The 20,680-nt window shown below is 33.8% G+C and overlaps 1 protein-coding gene and 1 long non-coding RNA gene across 54 annotated transcripts in view; both read right to left on the reverse strand.

Moving 5' to 3' along the window:
• The window catches only part of cast (calpastatin), a 92,276-nt gene that overhangs the window by 49,093 nt on the left and 22,503 nt on the right, over positions 1–20,680 (reverse strand). For 8 of the 53 annotated variants that reach the window (XM_087300072.1, XM_087300067.1, XM_087300060.1 and 5 more), the window contains exons 2-4: positions 10,605–10,667; positions 401–433; positions 208–300 (exon numbers count right to left, since the gene is read on the reverse strand). In XM_087300072.1, coding sequence (XP_087156198.1) covers positions 208–300; positions 401–433; positions 10,605–10,667 — 189 coding nt within the window. Of the gene's footprint in view, positions 1–207; positions 301–388; positions 434–1,381; positions 1,487–1,753; positions 1,883–3,254; positions 3,354–10,604; positions 10,668–18,549; positions 18,679–20,680 lie in introns of those variants that run through there. The other 45 variants (XM_087300070.1, XM_087300064.1, XM_087300059.1 and 42 more) reach the window with 10 other exon arrangements.
• LOC147831853 (uncharacterized) lies at positions 6,582–10,010 on the reverse strand. Its single transcript, XR_015520113.1, has 2 exons — positions 9,542–10,010; positions 6,582–9,453 (listed from the first exon to the last, which is right to left on the reverse strand). It is a non-coding gene; the product is annotated as an uncharacterized LOC147831853 (long non-coding RNA).

A 20,680-nucleotide genomic window follows, 5' to 3' on the forward strand; every position in this document is an offset into this window, starting at 1 on the left:
GGTTCAGTTCTGTCAGTAAACTCAATGAATATTCCTCAAGTTTCCTCAATAGATAAGAAGCTAGTTGGACAACAGCTTACCCTGGAATTTTATATTTATTTAAGCAATATTGCAGTCTGTATAAAATAAGAATTGTCCATTCTGATCTCATGCCGACTTTTAAGTTTTGAATACACAGTTATCTAAATATCTACACCCTTGCTTTACCTCTTTGATCTCAGGTCCAGTGTAGTGGACTTTAGGAGCCAAAGGTTGTGATGATGGTAATGTGCCAGACAGGGCATCAAACGGATCGTCAGCCTACACATACATAAAAGAAAACTCTGTGAATACATAAATCTGATAACCACACACCAGAAACCACAAAGAGAAAAGCTGGTAAACTCACATCTGCACTGACTTTTGCTGCTGAAGGACCCACTTCAACCTGCACCTGCAGTAAAAACAAAAGGACTTTTATTATGTACACGTGCAGACACACATGGTCTGGCTAGACTACTGAAACATTCTCAGACAGCACACATTTTTCTCTTTAAGTCAAATGTTTTTAATAAATTGACAAGACATCAAGGTAAGCTGTTGTATTAAATCAACAGCTTTTGAAGATGATTTATGTCTTTTTACCATAGTGTGGCCATAGTGTGGTGTGGTATACACTGACACTATATACAGTATAAGCTTGTTAAGTGAATGATTACAAGTTGTCACAAAAATAAAAAATTCAAAAATATGAATAAATAAATGACACCTTATACTTATAAAATACTACATTAAAATACTACATGATACTTAAAATACAATTTTCCTTACTCTTATCCATAAAAAATAATACAACAAAAACACTCAGTACAATTTAATATAAAATACAGTTTCCCTTACACTTATTTATACACGTTTTAAACATAATGATAATTAAATAAAATACATGAATATATGATGGGGGAAACTTTTTTGAAGTCTTACAGATGTCTATTTGCAGATTAAAATCTTAGGTACTTTTTGTGTTGGTTAGGGGTAAAATAAAGGATGATACATAATAGGTTTAGAACATTCAAATCCTGAAAACTCCTGAATTAAAAAAAAAAAGTTTCAATGAAAACAATAATCAACACAACTGTTTTTTGAGCATGATAACAATCAATGTACATGTACTCTGAAATGCATGAAGCTGAACTTTGCTGATAGCTGTTTTATCATTAAAAAATGATAAAAGGACTTTTAAAAGACATTAAAATCCCATTATAAAAGCTTGAGTGCTTCTTCAAGCACAACTCTCTCCCTTTTGCACATTTACTATATGACAATACAGGGTTAAAACATTAACGCTAACAGAACTTTTGTCCACTCCCATCCTGATGATCCTTTGTTACTCTATTAATACCTTTTGAGCACTTGTCTGTTTTTGGGCACCAGCTGAGCCAGAGGGCTTCCCAGCAGCCGGATCCACCTTAGCAGGTCCCAGTTTGGTTGAAGGAATGGTGGTGCTCTATCAAAAGCCACATATTCGAGCATTAACACCAACTTTCAATGAAGTTCACAAGCGAAATGGAGCAGCCAAAAGAGCGAAAAGAATCAGAAGTCCTGATGAACGCCATGAAGATGCTAACCAAAGAGTGAGAATGCTAAAGTGGCACTATCCCTCCAAAGATATTTTATGAAGAAAATGGAATTGCATGGCAGAAGATGATCATGAAATGTTGATGAAGTCTCATTGAGTAGACAGGAAAAAAATCCATTGGTGACCTTAGTGTACCTGAGGCGTATCTTTTGCAGGATCTGCTGGTTTCACTCCTGCTCCACCGGTTGTACCAGCAACTCCAGTCCCAGAGCTCACAGCTGAGACTTTAGCAGAAGATGCAGGTGTTGATTTAGAATCTGTGACCTGCGATCAGTATGCAAGAGTGAGACCGTAATACAGCGCATACTCAAGATGCACTCTAAACATTACAGTTTTTCTTGATTGCTTTGAAGCAGCTGTCAAATGAAACTCCACGTTTTCAAAACAGTTAAAACACAGGCCTAAACAGCAGCACTTATGGTCAAAATGACACACTTAGCTTAAAAAAGGCTCTAACTATGCAAAAACATTTAAAATATGCAACAAATATGCCTTCACACAACTTGCGAATAAGCAAATGAGCTATTTCAATCGATCATTACACAATGGACAACAAAATACAGAACTCAGTGTGAATCAGTGCACCATTGCTTGACATTGTAGTCTATTGCCAGTGCCGTTTGTTGTCTTTCTATATAGGCTTTGTCAAACTAGCCTTTTTGCAGATAATTGGATCCAAAATAAGAAATGCTTTGATTAAAATTGTGCTGAATTCATGACATTTTTTAAAACTGTGGCTGAAAACTGAAATACTGTAAAAAAATAAACAAAAAGAACCCAATTACATACTGTAAACATTACAAAAAACACATGTTAACCAAGATACAGTAAAATTTATCGGAAGTATAAGACATATAGCCACTATTGAACTCCTCCATCCATGCTGGCAAAGAATATAGAACTACCACCTTTTTTATGAGGTTCGCAGACTGATTGCTCATTGAAAATTTGTATGAAGGAGTCTCAAACTGGTGATTCAGAGATTTTATACTAATCTTGGTAGTTTCTAATGGTGGTTCTACTTGTTTTCCATAGCTAAAACAATGGGGTTTGGACTGCTTGAATGACATCCATGTTAACGGTTTTGAAAATGTTGGGGAAAATGTGTCAATCCCATGAGAAAAGGTTAACACATTTGCAAGACATGTCTTCTGCTCTGCTGGGAAAGTGATGAGGAAACTGCAGTGGAACCTAGTTTCTTTAACCAGGTCAAAGTAAACATGAAAAGCTGTAAGATAAAGTGAAAAATGGCACCAAATGAAGACGGTATGCAGATGGTTTTGTTTCAAGTTTAGTTTCAAAATGGCAGAAGAAAGATTTCGCGTTTCCTGAGGCAGCACCGAAATGTCATGAATGTGGTCAGCGTTTGAGAGAGACCCAAATAACAAACAACCAAAAAACTCCGGCATACAGAGAGATGTTTGTTCCCACAGATGTGTTCCAGATGTTATGAAAAACAAAGACAACCCCAAAAGTGTTGTGTTAGTGTTCACCAAAAAAGTCAACCAAGAATGAAAGCAGGATTGGTTAGGATAGAAAGGCGAAACAGTAGTGTAGCGTGGCTGATGAAAACCAGCGTGAGGTAGATGTAAAGAAGCCCATACGCCGATAAATCCTGTAGACGGATGGTGTCTACCTGAGGTTTGACTTGAGAAGATCCTTTCTGGGTGGTTGCAGGATCTCCAGCGCCGGATTTGACAGTCGCAGCTGCTGTAGACGATTGTGTAGCTCCTTTCTACAATGCAGAGAATGTCAATCATGTTTAAAACCCATTATTTTGGGCCTGAGTCTGCTTAGTGAGTAGAGATAGGAAAATATCGGGAAGAGAGAGAAGCCAAGATATCAGGACTAAGTAGATAGTAAAGTTGGTAGACAATCTTTGATGTTGGTTTTAGAAAGTCTGGCCTGTTAATTTGAAATGGTAAAAAAGTTAAAGAGATGACTTAATGCACTGCTAGCATTTTAATACATTGATAGGGATGAAAATACATTGCTAAAATGTTTTAATTTTAGTATGTTGCTAACATGACTTTGCCCACTGTTAACATGTAACACACTGATAGAATGTTTCTAGGCTGATTTAACACAACTAAAACGTAACAGTTGATTGCTAGCTTGTTTCTAACAAGAGAAGTTAACACTGCTAATATGTTCAGCATGTCGCTAACAGGATTTTGCACACTGGTAACATTAATCACATTGATAGCATGTTTCAAATGTGCTTTAATACATTGGTAGGAACATTGCTAGAATGTTTTTGGCCAATAACAAAAATGTTACACTTTAACACATTGCTAACATATTTTAGCATGTTGCTAGAATGACGTTGGGATTGTTTAACACAACTAGAACGTAACAGTTGATTGCTAGCTTGTTTCTAACATGAAGAGTAAAGACTGCTAATATGTTCAGCATGTTGCTAACATTATGCACACTGCATAGTGTCATAAATCGCATTTATAGCATGTTTCAAATGTGTTTTAATATTTCAGTAGGCATGACATTGCTAATGGTTTAGCCAATAACAAAAATGTTTCTATAACAAACTGCTAACATATTTTAGCATGTTGCTAGCATGACTTTGCCCTGTTAAAATTTAACAAGATTATTTAAGGATTTATTTACAAAGATTATTTAACAAACCTAGAACATAACAGTTGATTGCTAGCTTGTTTCTAACACGAAGAGTTAACCCTGCTAATATGTTTAGCATGTTGCTAACATGATTTTGCACACTGCTAACATTGATCACATTGATAGCATGTTTCAAATGTGTTGTAATACAACAGTAGGCACAGTGCTAGAATGTTTTAGCCAATCACAAAAATTTCTAGCACTTTAACACACTGCTACATATTTTTAACAAGTTGCTAGCACAATTTTGCCCACTGTTAACATGTAACACGCCGATAGAATGTTTCTAGGATTATTTAACTGATTGCTAGCTTGTTTCTAACATGAAGAATTAACACTGCTAATATTTTTAACATGTCGCTAACATGATTTTGCACTGGTAACATTAATCACATTGATAGCATGTATAACATATTGCTAGCATGGCTTTTTACATACATAGCATGCTTAACAATGGAAGTGTGATTAAGCACATTAATATAATGCTTCAATAAATGTGTATATTTTCAACATGATTTAACACACTGCTAAATGTATTTTATTTTATAGCTGGCATGCTTATAAAATAGAAATGGTTTAGCACATTGCTAACACTTTTTAGCATGTTGTTTGCATGATGTTGTCCCTCTGTTCACAGGTTTTGCTACACTGATAGGATGTTTAGCACACACACAAGAACATTAAAGTTGACTTCTTGTTTCTAACATGATATACGTTGGTAACATGTTTTAAGATCTTATTAACATGATGTGCACACTGCTTATGTTTTATTTTTAGAGCTAGAATCTTTCTAACAAAGTTTACCAATGCTAATGTTTATCATGTTGTCAATCATGATGTCGGTAGCATGATTTGCTCACTGTTAGCATGTTTTTACACACTGACAGGAATTTTCTAGCATTATTAATCACTAAGAACATAACAGTCAATTGCAAGCTTGTTTCTGAGTAAGAATTTTAACATGTTTTAACCTACTAACGAGGTGTGGAATTTGGTAATGTTTAATTATATAGCTAGCAGGATACACACATGACTAACTCTGCAAATATGTTTAGCATGTCGCTAACATGATTTTGCACACTGTAAGCATTAATTATGTTGATAGCGCCTTTAAGATTATTTAACAGTCCTAGCATTACTTTTCACAAACATAGCAAACTTAAAACACTGGTAGTGTGACTAAACACTGCTAACACAGCTATATTTAAATAGAAATTGCTAGCATGATTTAACGCACTGCTAACATGTTTCTGCCATTGATTTAAAACACTGCTGACATGTTTTAGATACATTTCTAAAACTAGAACATTTCTAGCATGCCTTAACAAACTGCAAACTAGCATTAATGCTTTGCAATATATGATTCCTCTTATGATTCAGCAAATTGACTCAAGACAGACAGATAGACAGAAAGATTTAGTGAGATCTGAAACTGCTTCCGGCATCAGCTTAATTGTAACAAGAGGACATGAACTAACTTTCAATGAGGGGGGCTTTGGGAAAGAACATGCATTAAACAATGACATAAACACAGCAGTTGCAAGCAACTGAAAAGCAAACTCCAGCTCCAGTAACAGATTCAGGAAAGTGAGTCATAGGGCTCTTGTGGGAGACACCATGTCCTGCCACAACCAAATATCCCATGCTGAAACATGATTGTCCACAGGCAAAAGAAAAACACTCAGAAACATGTCTGATAACATGCAAATAGTCTCTAAAAGCTGTTAACAAAGTTTTCTAAGAGTTTTAGTGAAGGAGAAGAAGTGCATAAAGACGCCTTTGTATTCGTTTCTCTTCTTTTCTGTGGTTATTTTGGTCCTCCAGTAGCTTTTATTGATGGTGCTTGTTAAACCAAGTGCATAGCAACCTTCAAGCACCCACCCACAAATATTGTGAAAGTCTGAAAGTGTGAATATTGTCTTTTATACAAGCAAGAAGCCTTCAGTTTTTACTTTAAAAACATGTTAGGCATATTGTTGCTAAACTGAGTTTTTCTAGTCACTTAGATTCTCAAGGACAATCATTTTGTATCAATAAAGGGCAAGTAATATATTATATATACACATTCATAAACACATATGCTCACCGGCCACTTTATTAGGTACACTTTACTAGTACAGTGTTGGACCCCATTTTGCCTTCAGAACTGCTTTAATCCTTTGTGGCATAGATTCAAGTGTAGTGATGATCGGATTAATCACAAATATCAGAGATGAAAAGTAATGAAGAACAAAAACATTGTTGCTGTGCTAAAGTAGATTTTTCTGGTATCAGTACTTTACTCCACTCTTTATTTTTCTGACAACTTTTTTTACTTTTATTCCTTACATTTTTACACAAATATCTGTACTTTCTACTCCTTACATTTTTAAATCAGACTCATTACTTTTATTTTCATGTGTTTGGTAGCGCAATCTATGTAATTTAGTCATTGCGCAATTTGAACACCTTTTTAAGTTTTTTATGTTATCAAAAAAAAAATGAAATATGTTTTGAGAAAATTAAGTGTTAAATTGAAGACAGTTATTAGGCCTAATTTATAAAATATAGGCAGCCTTCAGAATTATGTTTTAGAGTATATAAACCAGCATGGCAGCTTTTATTTTTAAAGCCATATTGTTAAGTTTTGTGTCCAAGTGATAATACATAGGGCAACTTGTTGTTGGATAATATTGTATAATAATTAGCTATTATTAGCTATTATATAATTAGTTAATTAGCTAATTTCCGGCTGAAAATATTTTAAATTTAAGCTATTTTGTATAGATGTATACATGGTGTGCGATGTAGTTACCACCGTTAAACTTAAACAGATATAATAATGAATACTTTTTACTTAGGTACATGTTTCAGGCCGTACTTCTTTACTTTTACTTGAGTCATTTTAGTATTTGTACTTCTACTTGAGTAAAGCATGTGTGTACTTTTGCCATCTCTGACAAATATTAACATCAATATTTTGGTATTGATAGTAATATTGATATTTTAGCCTCTTGTAGGGCACAAAATAATGCAGTAATAACACATAAATAACTCATTTCATCGGTTTCATCGAGTCAAACTTAAGACTTTTAGAATTAAGACCCTTTTAAGACCATTATGAATGAGATTTTAGACTTATACGAGGCTAAACACTAAGGATTTTTTGTAATGGCCTGGTTGGACTAATGGATTTGGAAAAAAACTAATGTAGTTATTTCTTTAACATTCTTTACCATATTTTAATGTGTCAAAACAAGAAAACTAGATGACTATTTTTTTAACAATGTTTTTTTTTTAAATGACAAGTTTTACATTGTTAAAAGTATATTTATAATGAAGAAAACTACAAGTATAATCAAAAAATATATTTTTGTTTGCTTTAGGTGCAAATGAATTCAGTATGAATCCTATTCGACCTAATGCAAATCTGTTATAAAACCTGCAGTTTCATGCTTATTTATAAATATTATGTCCACTCACTTTCTTCTGTAAAAAGTTTTTGTGTAAATGGAAGATAATGTATGGGACTATAGCTGTTATTATCATGAGGAATTGGGTAATTTTCTTTAGTTTTCTTTTCCGGATTAGGGAATTTAATTTCACAAAATAGTGCTGTAAAAATGTCAAACAGCTTTTTGTGAAATAAACATCTCTGCAATAAAAAACTTATTATAAATAGGTTTTTATAAATTATTTAGACAGATTGTTGGTGATTAGATGGCTGTCAGCCTGATTGGTACAACTTTTTTTTTTTTTTTAATTAAGACCGGTTTAAAATTATTTAAGAGCTACAACACAATATTTTTGTAAATTTAAGACTTTTTAAAATCCCGCGAACACCCTGTAAAGGATAATTAGATCGTCTGACTTAGATCGTAGAGCATTTTACTGTTTTATCAACACAAGGAAGACACAATTGTAACAAGTATTTAGTAACAAAAGAATAAGCTAGGGTAACTAAAATTACTAAATGTACAATAAATGAAGTGCAAAGGCTCAGAGTCATGAAGGTAGATTGAAGATTGTGATTAATAACTCTGTTATCTTTTCTAAAGACAAACTGGAGTCTGATAAGGTAAACCTTATTCTAAAATAACGAAGGACTGAGGAAGTTTTTATTATTATGAATAGCACTTACAAATATTGAATTAACTAAAGTATTTTGTACTGAAACACACTATGCCAAGGTTTATCTAAGTAATATATTTTTCTGCCGTTGATGCATTAGTTTAAAGAAGCTGGATCTTCTTGCAGGTCTTGAGGCATGGAACGAGCAGACTTAGCTCTCTTGAGCTTTGAAAAGAAGAATTGTGGAGATTCTGGAACACCCAGAACTGAATATTTCTGGAGGTAGTGGTTGTGATGTCGGGGACACGCTGACGTCTTTATCCTTGAATGTAGAGCTCCTAGAAATCTGGGACACTCCGATTTCTGGAGGTAGTAGTCCTGAAGTGGTGGTTAAAGATGCCTTGGGAAAAGCACTGTGAATCCAATGAACAACTCTTTGCTGGAGCATGCAGCAAGTTCTGAAGTCTTTGAGCAATTTGGATAGCCTTGTGTGGCACCACCACACACCATGTATCACCTCCACGTGTTACTCTCTTCCTTCTATTACCAACACACTTTCTGATACCACCACACATCCTCCTTTTTTTTGAGAGAATGTTTTAATCCTTTCTCTGGTAGGCGGGATTGAAAAGAAGCATTGTGATTGGATGAGTTGGTCACTGAAAGGTGTCATCCATAGTGTGACTAGTCATAGTCCACAGTTAAACTGTTATTATATTTAAGAGTCCTAAATATTTTCCTATGCATAATTTACTTTCCAAACCATATCTAATTTGCCCAAGGCATTGTTTCCAAAATATAGAGTTATATATATTATATATAACATCACTATGTAATGTTGATCTTTACCTAAGCATTCATATATAAACATTAATAAGCAAAGTTTCATACACTGGAGTATTTCAAGCAGTGCAAATTAAATATATACATGATCATATTAATCTAAAAGTATATGAAAGTGAAATATTCCATTTTGCCTCCCTTTTGTGAGATGGAAGATTGTGATCCACGTGTCTCTCTGTGTCTGAAACGATGTAGTGTGTTGATTAGATCAAGAAGCCGTTTTGCAAGTTCTAGGCTCTTAACACCTTTGTCCTTCGGATGAACAATGGACAGATGGTGACTGCCTCAATTGCCACTTTTCTGATCAGCTTAACAAAAAGGCCAGAGTTAAGTGTTAACTCTGCAGCATTTACTCATATTGGAAATAATTTGTAGGGATCAAATGATTTTGATCACTGGATATTTTCTCTTTTTCTCACCATTCTCTGTAAACCCTAGAGATGGATGAAAATCTCAGTAGATGAGAAGTTTCTGAAATACTCAGACCAGCCCGTCTGACACCAACAACCATGCCACATTCAAAGTCACTTAAATCAGCTTTCTTCCCACATTCTGATGCTCAGTTTGAACTGCAGCAGATCGTCTTGACCATGTCTACATGCCTAAATGCATTGAGCTGCTGCCATGTGATTGGCTGATTAGAACTTTGCATCAAGCAGTTGGAGAGGTGTACCTAATAAAGTGGCCGGTGAGTGTAGCTATAAACATACAAACATGTTTTAGCATGGTCACTTATTTGTTTACTTCTTTATATATTTTAATACATTCAGGTCAGAATATGCATTTATCATGATTGACTATGTAACAATATTTTACCCATATTTTGATTTCATGCATTATTAAAAACAATAAAATATTTGTCTTGAATTAAATTTGATATATTATATTATATTATATTATATTATATTATATTATATTATATTATATTATTTATTAAAAAATGTAAATGTTACTAAAATATCTAAATTAATATAAATTTTTTTCATCTCACAGCTAAGAATATTTAAAAACATTCGCTGTTATTTTTGCTTTATATACAAACCACCATGTTTTCTTTCATACTATCAATTGCAAATTCTTTCTAAATGCAATTCCATTATGAAGATATTATAATTTCTTTAATTCTTACTACAATTACCAATTCAAACTATACAGTATGCACATGATCACAGCTATTAATGTAACCATGAAGCAATACAATAAAGTAGCTTTTCAGATTTTACAACCTTAAACACTTGATCTGAATGGATTAAATATTCTTTCAGTTCTCATTTACCAAGACCACACACTGCTGTCTCTCTTGCAAAACATTGGACAACAAAAGACTCAAAAAAAGAAGGAAAGTAGATGACAACCAACATCCAGCATGGACAACATGGGAGATTAATAAAAATATCTCATTTTGTGAAAAATAAGTGCTTCCATCACACAAATTAAGATGAAATGAGAGCTCCTTTACCTCATATTGTGCAGGTTTCACTGTGGAGACCTGAGATGTTGTGGTGGGTGTGACCTGCTGAGACTGGAAAAAAAAAAAACAGACAAAGAAAGTGGAGTTGAGTGTATGAGAACGTGAAATGCACTTACATTATTATGAAAAACATACAGTAACTGCTTATATCAATGTATAAAGTGCATTATGGATGCCATTATTTGCACTGTCCTTCTCATTCACTCATTAAAAACAGTCGGAATCACATGCAAATCATAAGAAATATGAGGACATGCTGTCAAACATTCTTACAATAAAAAAATAAGGGAAACCACAAAAAAAAAAAGTGTGCTGGCCAATGATTAATCACATTCTAAATACAAGTTTGTTTTGACATGAGATGGGTGTGTTTTCTAAACTTTTTTTTGCAGAAATATTTACATTTACATATAATTAGTATCATATACATATGTATTTTATATCTAAATATAAATAAACATTTTTTAAATATATGCATACATGTGTGTAGTAAACATACAAAGCACACACACACACACACACACACACACACACACACACACACACACACACACACACACAATTATTTTTTATTTTCCATGTAATAATCGCAATTCATTTTTTTCCCAGCACTATTACAAATATAATAAATAAAAATATTTTTTGTTTTACTTTAAAACTATCGATAGTATTCCTTCAAAGTTTTAATATACATGGTTTGAAAATAATAAAAAATACTTTTGTTTGCATACATAACAAAAAAAAAAACAAAAAAAAACACACACACACAAAAAGATATTTTCAGATATTTTCCATGTTTTCACATGTGTTTATATTCATTTCTAAACAACAAGATACCAATGTTTTTACTTTAGAATATAACTGGTCAATATTCGGTGAAACAACACTTGATTTCAAACAAAACAAATAAAAAAGGAGCTCTTTATGACAATATTTTTATTCTGAAACGTCAATAAACATCAGAAATATCAGGCCCTTGAAGAATACAACAAACAAACATTTTACTCAGATCCATGCCTAATGAATCCAGTAAACCTGATAATATTACAAGTCAAAATGTACCAAATGCAAAGTGCAAAATGTTTTTAATCAGATGCAGAATTATTAATAGATACAAATCAATACTTCAGTGAACTCTAAAGCAATAACTCTGACTTGCTATAAGGTAAGTAGCATTCCAGTAACTCTACTGGTTCACACACTGCATCTTAAACAAGTGCTTTTGTAGTATAAGACCACCATAACAACCTCTACCAGTCATTCATGGCATGTGGTCCTCTACAGTTGTGAGCACAAAACCTTTAAACATATATCTACCATATACTCAGTGTTCAAGGGTAAAATAGTGACAGCTTGTGGCTTGTTTTTCTATGGGCCTTTACATTTGTCGAAGAGTGGAAGAGGAAAAAAAGGCTTGAACATCCAACATGTAGATTTACTGCTTCTGTTTCTAAGTGTTCTAACAAGCTCAGCAGGTTTTAGGTTATGTACTAATGGAGGGTGGTTTGTTGATCATGATATATTAAGATCAAGGGACGTGGATGCAGTCAACCGTCAATGTTAATCGTCTGATAAAAACTCTAAAAAAAAAAAAAATTTAAATCTGAAGTTTTTGTAATAATCAGCACAGAAGTCACCTTGGTATTTAGTCTGTGAGAGATTTTGTCAATCACTTCATTTCTATTTATAGTGTTGCACTGAATAGTCCTGCCCACAGTGCAATCTGATTGGCTGAAAAATCCCATTCCACAATAATCTATATTTGACATCAAATATTATCTGATAGTGTCACATTGTCCTACATGAGCTACTTGACTGGGGGAAAACATAGCTGGTTGTCATGACAGGTCAAAGGAACTTAAAGGATCTTTTTAAAAGAAATCACTTCTTTTTCAAGAACAGCTTTTTAAAGCCATTCAGCTTATCACAAGTAGTACACGTTTTAATGCATTTTTTACTAGCATCCTAGACGATTGTACACTGTAAAAAATGCTTGGTTCCACACAATTCCTTTATACTGTCCCAACACAAAGTTAACTTAACCTCCTAGGGCTTTAGTGGCCACATATGCGGACAGCATATTTTAGCTTTTAAGTGGCTATTTAAAATACTTTGAATGTATTATATTTTGTAACAGACATACAGTGTCATATGAAAAGTCCCAAACACTATTTTTAACTGTCTAAAATAGGCAAACAATGTTGTTTTTACTCTCTGATAGTCAAACATGTTCAAAAAAAAATCTATGTTAAATATGCATTAAAAAACATTTAGGAAAAAGTATTTTATGTAAATTCGGACCATGAGTCCACATATATGGACATCATTTTTCTCTAAAAGTATATCATATCAAAAGATGATACTTAGATTTAATTCTAATTAGGTTCCAATAAGCCCAAATAGCAAAGAGAAATAAAAAATGCATTTAAAAAAACATCTTGGAAATTGTGTTGATTCAACTCGTTTTAAATAAGTAGTTTAAACAAGCAGCAAAAAGCAATATTTTAAAGAGCATGTAAAAGATCACGCCCTCCCAAAGACCTAAAGTTACCTTCAGTTTATTACATAATTCCAAAATTACTTATTATTATTACTGAATTTGTTTAATACATCTGATAGACTAAAGAACTGTACACTAAAAATAGCTTTTCTGTTTGACCAAACTAATATATTTCAAATGAGCTGAATCAACAAAAGTTCTTGTTTTTTGTTGACAACTTGTTTTTTGGGACAACTTAATTTTTTTAGGTTCAGTCCACTTAAATTTGTAAACAGTTCAACTAACTTAATCAATTTGTGTTGGGACATAATATAATTGTGTGGAACCCCTTCATTTTTTACAGTGTTACAAACAATCGATTTGTGTTGAGGCAACATGAGAAATTAACTTAACTCATATATTTTTTGCAAAAAAAAATTTATTTAGTGAATTTGAATTGATTTTTTGAGTGTACTTTATTTACATAAATAAATTATATATATTAATAATATTTACATTTAATAAATGTAATCAAGCAGTAAATGTATTATTGTATTTGTTGTTTATTATTTACATACTATAATCTGAACAACCTTACAATTCAGTATAATGGCTGATTTTAAATCAAGAAAGAAAGAAAGAAAGAAAGAAAGAAAGAATAAAATAATAAATAAAATAATAGCATACAATATTTAAGCAATAAATGTATTATTGTTATTAATATTATTATTACTATTATTATTATTACAGTTGTTGTTAGTTTTTTTACTAGCCACTGACAACCAAGAAAGGACCACAAACGTTTAACATCTCAGAGCATACGCTTTAACCATTGGGCTAAAGATTCCACCACATCTTTAGTGAAAGAAAAAGCTTACAGGACTGTCAAAATGCAGGGACTTTTGTAGCCAAAGATAGTGTCAATGTGCTGATATTAGACCACCAAAGTATTCCAGGACCCTTTAAATAAGATATGTCAGATAGGCCATTAAAGTCCATCAACACTTCCTCATTTCCAGAGTCTCTAAATAAAGCTACATGAGCAAAACATGACGTTAGCTCTGACTCTGAGCAGATGGAATAATAACCCCTTAGCCATTCAACAACACAATGCAACAGAAAAAACAACTGGGAGCTCATAAAAGATGGCAGTTTTGAATTGGTGCCCTTTTAATGAAAAGTATTTTTAATATATCTGCATGTGCTGTGTATATTTTTATGCATATATGCACACATTATGCATATGTACTGTGCTCAGCATTTTTAAGTACACTTATCACAAATCAATCTTTTAAATTCATATTTTAATAGGAAGCTATACAATATTATATGTGTGCATATTACATTAGATTAGTAAGTACTGAAGCCAAATTTGGAGCTTATCTAACAAAATAACTTATGATAATGATCTAAAAACTAGTACACCCAATTTAATGTTATAGAAAAAAAACTAAATACAAATTTTAGAAAAAAAAAATCAAGAGAAGCAAAAAAATAATTGTTGAAATTTTGTAGGTTGTAATTTTTGTTTTGCTAAATTTTGCTTTAATTTATTTGTATTATATTACAATTTCTAAAGATGCTCGATGACTAAAATATTATTTTAATAATTATATATGTTTAAAAAATCTGTTTTGTTTAAATGCAGCAATATACATTCCCTATATTAACTGAGAAATGGAGAAAAATATTCATTTTTAAAATGTGGTGTGCCTAATTATGCTGAGCACACTTAAAAATATTTACATAAAATATGGTGTTTGTGTGCGTGTTATAAATGTTTCATATAAATTTAAATAAACATTTTCTATGGATGTATATACATGTATGCATGTATTTATACAGTATATACATAACATTTAAGTTATCTGTACTTAAACATTTATGTTAATTCAATGAAGAGACCACATTTGGTCAACTCATTTAATTGAGGTGTCGATTTCTCATTACTCAAACGAACTGAGGGAATCACTTTCCTCATATCATTTGATTAGTCTCAACTTATTAGGGTTTACAGTGTGGTGAATCGTTTAAAGGGCACCTAGGTTACCCCTTTTTTCAGATTTAAAACAAGTCTTTAGCGTCTCCAGAATGTGTCTGTAAAGTTTCAGCTCAAAACACAAATCAGATTTTTTATTATACCTTTTATAAGAATCTATCTTATACCTTTTTGCATCAGGTAGCGGTTTTGTTGTACTGCACCTTTAAGGCTAGTCCTCCCCTGCCCCATTTCTATGTGCCTTTCTGCGTGCCTTAATCTCCTCCCTCAGCTGCGTCAGACAACAGACAGACTTAAAGAAAGCAGATCTCACGTAGCGTTTGTGAAAAATACTACAGTAAGAACTTTACCAATCAGTATTTGTTGTGGAGTTGCAACGACTAGTTACACACAATGTTGTTACAAAGTTCATGCACACACACACACACACACAGCACAGACACACACAGACAGACAGCACGCGCATTTAGCTTTGCTCTCTTTTTGCACACAAATGTGACAGGATACAGGTTAATCTCCACTGCTGTATGGATATCTGTTATGTTAATGTATAAAATAAACCTGATATAACGTCCACTAACCAGGATTGAAGCGTCTTCTTTCATAATTGTTCTGACACACGGCTGTGCTGATGAAGTAAAGCTGAAGTCATACCAACACCCAACAAAAATCCTGAAGTAAATCGCTGTAATTCATTACACACATGCACTGTTTTAAAACATTTTTAACTTGTAAAACTTACTCTTCTTGATCACATTTGATGATGATTGATGTACCTAGCAAACTGAACAGACCTTTTATGCCCGGTTGCTTTGCGCACGTCCTGTCTTGTTGATTTGATTGTACACGTGACTACCGGGACATGTTAATACGCAGCTTTTAATTAATATTGGTGGGCGGGGGGACCGCACTCCTACGTTAAGTTGCGGTCGGTCTGAAAACCACTCCAATTAGTCCACCATTTTTGTGTTGTTAAATTGAAAAAAAAGAAGGACTGGGTGTGTTTATATCACACCAATATGACGATCTATACACTATACCTACACACGTCTGTCCAAACAGCTTGAAAAGTTGATTTTTCACCATAGGTGCCCTTTAAACAAATAAAAATGGTAAGTTCAGAGAACTTAAAATATTAATTAAAAGTTTTTTTGCTATCCAGTTAGTAAGTTAAACACACCTGTTTAAGGTTTGATGTCAAAACTTGGTATTTTAAGTAATGTCAAGTTATATTAACTTAATAGCTTCAGTAATGACAATGGGGTTTCCAATGCATAATAAATATACAAAGTGCACAACATTAATATGTAAACGCAATTATTTTGCATGCTAATAGTCATGATTACTCATTTAACAGCATTATTTTAAATAATTATAGGTGTACACTCAAAAAAGCTGAGTTGAAAAGAGCTAAAACACAGTTCTTTGGGGTTTTTAGGGACAACTTACTTGTTTTATGTTCAATCAACTTTTAAACCATGAAGGTAACTTAATCGATTTGTATTTAGACGAGATGAGGGCTTGTGCGGAACCCAGCATTTCTTACAGTAGGGCTAAACATTGCGTGCAAGAAACCACAGCTACATGCCTAATTATTAGGCAAACACCATACATGTTCAGCAAGAAAATAAAAAGCCACAATGCATTATGGGTAAACCCATGAGTAAACACAGGGCAGGTACCATTTAAAAGGACATTGTGTGCAATAGCACTGAAATGCATTCAATTACAAATCAGTGCAATTAAAAACAGTAGTAAACATTTTACAGACCTCATCACACACACCATGACAAAAAGGACCATCTTCAAATTAAAAGATCTACCATAATTAAACTACTCTAGGGTGTCATTTGCTCATGTCATTGATACAAACAATACCAACACCCAACGAAAATCCTAAATGCAGACATGTGACTAAATGATGAGCACACATCGTCATTACAGTGTCACGATAATGGTCAAAATTCCTTATATCATAGACGGATGCTTCACACCATAACGTCTAGTTATGACAACTCCTCCCATGCTAGTAGAGATGGCAAAGAAAACAATAAAGCAGGTCCTCTCGAACCTGTTTAGTCCTCCGAGCCACTGCCCTTCATCTAATTCAACCCTAGTAAAAAGCATATTTGGTGGAGTCGCCTGTTCAGTTTATAGACACACCCTTTGAGCACAACATAGTTGTAAATTTAGTATTGATAAACTACATAATCCTTACATCCTTACAACAGAAATACTAAACAAAAAAAAAAGTTGACATTTTATAGTTCTGCTTGGATAATTAGCCCATTGTTTGATTCCATTCTGTAACAAAAATCATGAGTAATGCTGATCTCCACCCATATTACCGCAAAAGTACACTCATATAAACTCTGTGGTTACTCAAAGTTAATCTTCTGAATGAAGCTCGTTCGGGTAATCATCTGCTATGATGACAACATTTTGATTATTATGACTACTGAAAAGCAGAGATGATATTATATGTTTTAAGGATGGTCAGTTTTGTTTTTTAAGCATAGTTCACATATTTAGCATGATTGTATTTCAAGAATAACAAGTAAAGCAACCCATTCTGGGACTAAAGAAGTGAAATTTGCCATTATGCAAGACGTATGATTTCTGACGATTGATTTTAATGGATTAAATTCCACGATATTACGATGTTGTAACATCCTGGATGTGGAAGATGTCTTCAAGTTGCTGCTTGCTAGGATCCAAGTATGCGTTTGAAGTATGTACTTAAAGGCCAGCAGCTATAGGTCGTAAAGTATAAGCCAAATCTGAATCGTATTCGAGTTAGAATTTAGGAAAATTCAATGCAAATGGTTTATCTCAACCTGTTTGTCAATGCCGTACCTGCATAAAAGTGAGCCCGCAGCCAAAGATTCAAGTTTTAAAGCATTTACAGGCACATTTGTTCGAGTAAAGCTAGCAAGTCCTTGCTAAATTTCATCTATTTGTCACTTTGGACCAGAATCTGTAACCAATCAGAGAGGGTGTAGCATGCTTGATCCAGTATGAAATTAATTACCCACATTTGCTTACAAAACAGTAGCTCTTGCCATAATTGTAAGGTTACAAAAAATGAAAATGGCATACTGAGGTCACAAACATCTCAAAAATGTGAGCCTGCTGACAAACAGCTCTTGTTCTGATGAGCTCAAACTGCGTAGTGTAAAATGTAAACCTCAGAAAAGCAGTCATCAAAAACGACTAACCAACTTATCAGCCAAACCAAGCTCAACTGTACATACAAAGTATGTTCTGAGATCCAGTAAAGAAATGAATTGAGGCCTTTTCAATCTCTCAGACGACAATGAAACCAGCACAGCTACTTTCGTGCCAAACGCATGGTAATAGTTTCCAAGAACTGCACAGTTGGCACGATCCTCTGCTATAGTCAGGTACACTGGCAGGAAACCACAGACAGAAATGCAAGAGCCCTAAATACGTACCATCTGTAACAACACCAAGAGCGTCCTGTTTCACTTTCAGCTGTAATCCAATCTTAAAGAGAGAGCCTGAAATATTCAAGTCTGAAATAATCAAAATATATCCCCCATGCACATACACAAGCATATACTAACAGGAACACGCCCAACAGTGAAGCAAGAAGCCTCAAACTCCTCCCACTCCAACAGCTGAAACCCCGCCTATGACTCACAAAGCATTCTGATTTGCAGAGGGTGAAAGTGCCACTCCTCTTCACAGCGAGCCAGGAAAAATAAACACAAGACTGTTTCCACACAACTAAGGAAGTTGGAGTTGGGGTGGTGGCTAAGGGTCTCAAAGATAGGCCGACTCTGCTTTGGTTTTAAAGGGGGTCTGGGTCAGTTAAGCAGTTGTGCATGTTTCTGTAGAGGCCTTAAAGTAAAACACACAACACATGAGTGAAAATGTTCAGTGCATGTCTGTGAGGCAGGGTGTGCCCTGTACACTCACTCCTCAGGAATCTGAACTGCACAACCTACCATCAGCGCAAAGAAAGAGAGAAACAGCATCACATGCTCGTCAATCCACCACACCCAGAGCATGCTAAAAGAACAGAGAGATAGTTAGACAAAAATGAGTTGATGCACTAGAGAAAGGACGGAAAACAAGAGGGTGAGTCATGAGGCCTGCTTTAAACGGAAGCTCAGGCTTGGTGGAGAATTGGTGACGGTGCTTATGTAAGAGATGCATGGTGGAGTTAACGCTGTCACTCCTTGCATTGACTCACTGCATTCATGGACACTCCTACTGGTGAAACAAAAGGCCAATTTGGTTTGTTTGTTCAGACAGGATGCCATTTTGACTACCAAACCCAAACAGAATGAGCTAAGACAAGTTTATTGGTAGAAGAGCGCCCTCTGCTGCACAAACAGAGTGATGTTAAACATCCACAGATGATCCTTAAAGGCAGGGGTGCCAAAACTTTTCCGTATAAAGGGGCAAAAAACATTATTAAAATAAAAAACATTACATTTAATTTTATAAACTAATGATGTATAATTTTAAATGATAACTTAATACAATAAAAACATTTACAATACAGTGAGTTCAGTGCTGAATACACTCGTCAAGCAGAATCTGCCTTTGCCTTCATTTGCTCACTGATGTCTCTGTATTGTTCTCTATCCGCCGGGTGACAGTACGTACATTTAAAAAAATCTGTTTTATTTACAAAATTTCATTGAAGCATTTCAGTTTAACAATAAAGCAAACAAAAAGTTGCATTAAATTAAAAATTACAGTGTCTAAACCATCCCCCTCTCTTAATTCTCCCTCTTTTCTCAGATGGGATGGAGGGGTAACTCAAAGGTTACCATGGGCCAACTTTGGCCTACGGGGGCCCTAGTTTGGGAACCTCTGCTTAGAAGATTAGTCCACCCAAAAATGAACATTCTGTTAGTAATTAGTAATAACCCGCATATCATTCCAATCCGAGACGTTTGTTCATCTTCAAAACACAAATTGAAATATTTTAGATTAAAACTTGGCAGAAAAAGGAACCAAAAACATTGTTAAAACATTAAATGTGACTTCAGTGGTTCAACTAATCATACAAAGCTCCAAGAACACGTTTGTGAGCCATAAAACTTATTAAAACAACTTTGTTGAATAGGCCTGTCACAATAATCAATCTATCGGCTCATCGCACAACACATGGACATGACCTCAATCATTTCTGGTAATGCAATATACATCTCTCATACATAAAACTAATTCTAGCAACATTTTAGCTGATTGTGCAACATCAATATCTTTGTTAATAAGGTAAAAAAAAAATAGTATTTACAATAAATTATTACACTGTATTTTCATGTTCACAACTAAAAACAGATATTGCAGCCTCTTTTACATTTAACCTTGCACTTTTTTGTTAACATTTATTATCATTTATTTTGCATATGCGTTTTCACATCCTGATTCCAATGCCTAATTTTTAAATTGTTAAAATGACTGTAATTAAATTAAGAATAAAATATGACGTGTTCTTTAAAAGAGTGCACTTGCTTTGTGATGGTATGGCATTATATAATGAGTGTTATAAAATGGTCTTAAAATGACAATAATATAGTTTATTGCAACATATTTTGGTGCAAT

The sequence above is a fragment of the Danio rerio genome, chromosome 21, assembly GCF_052040795.2.
Source record: "Danio rerio strain M-AB ecotype USA chromosome 21, GRCz13ab, whole genome shotgun sequence".
NCBI lineage: Eukaryota > Metazoa > Chordata > Actinopteri > Cypriniformes > Danionidae > Danio > Danio rerio.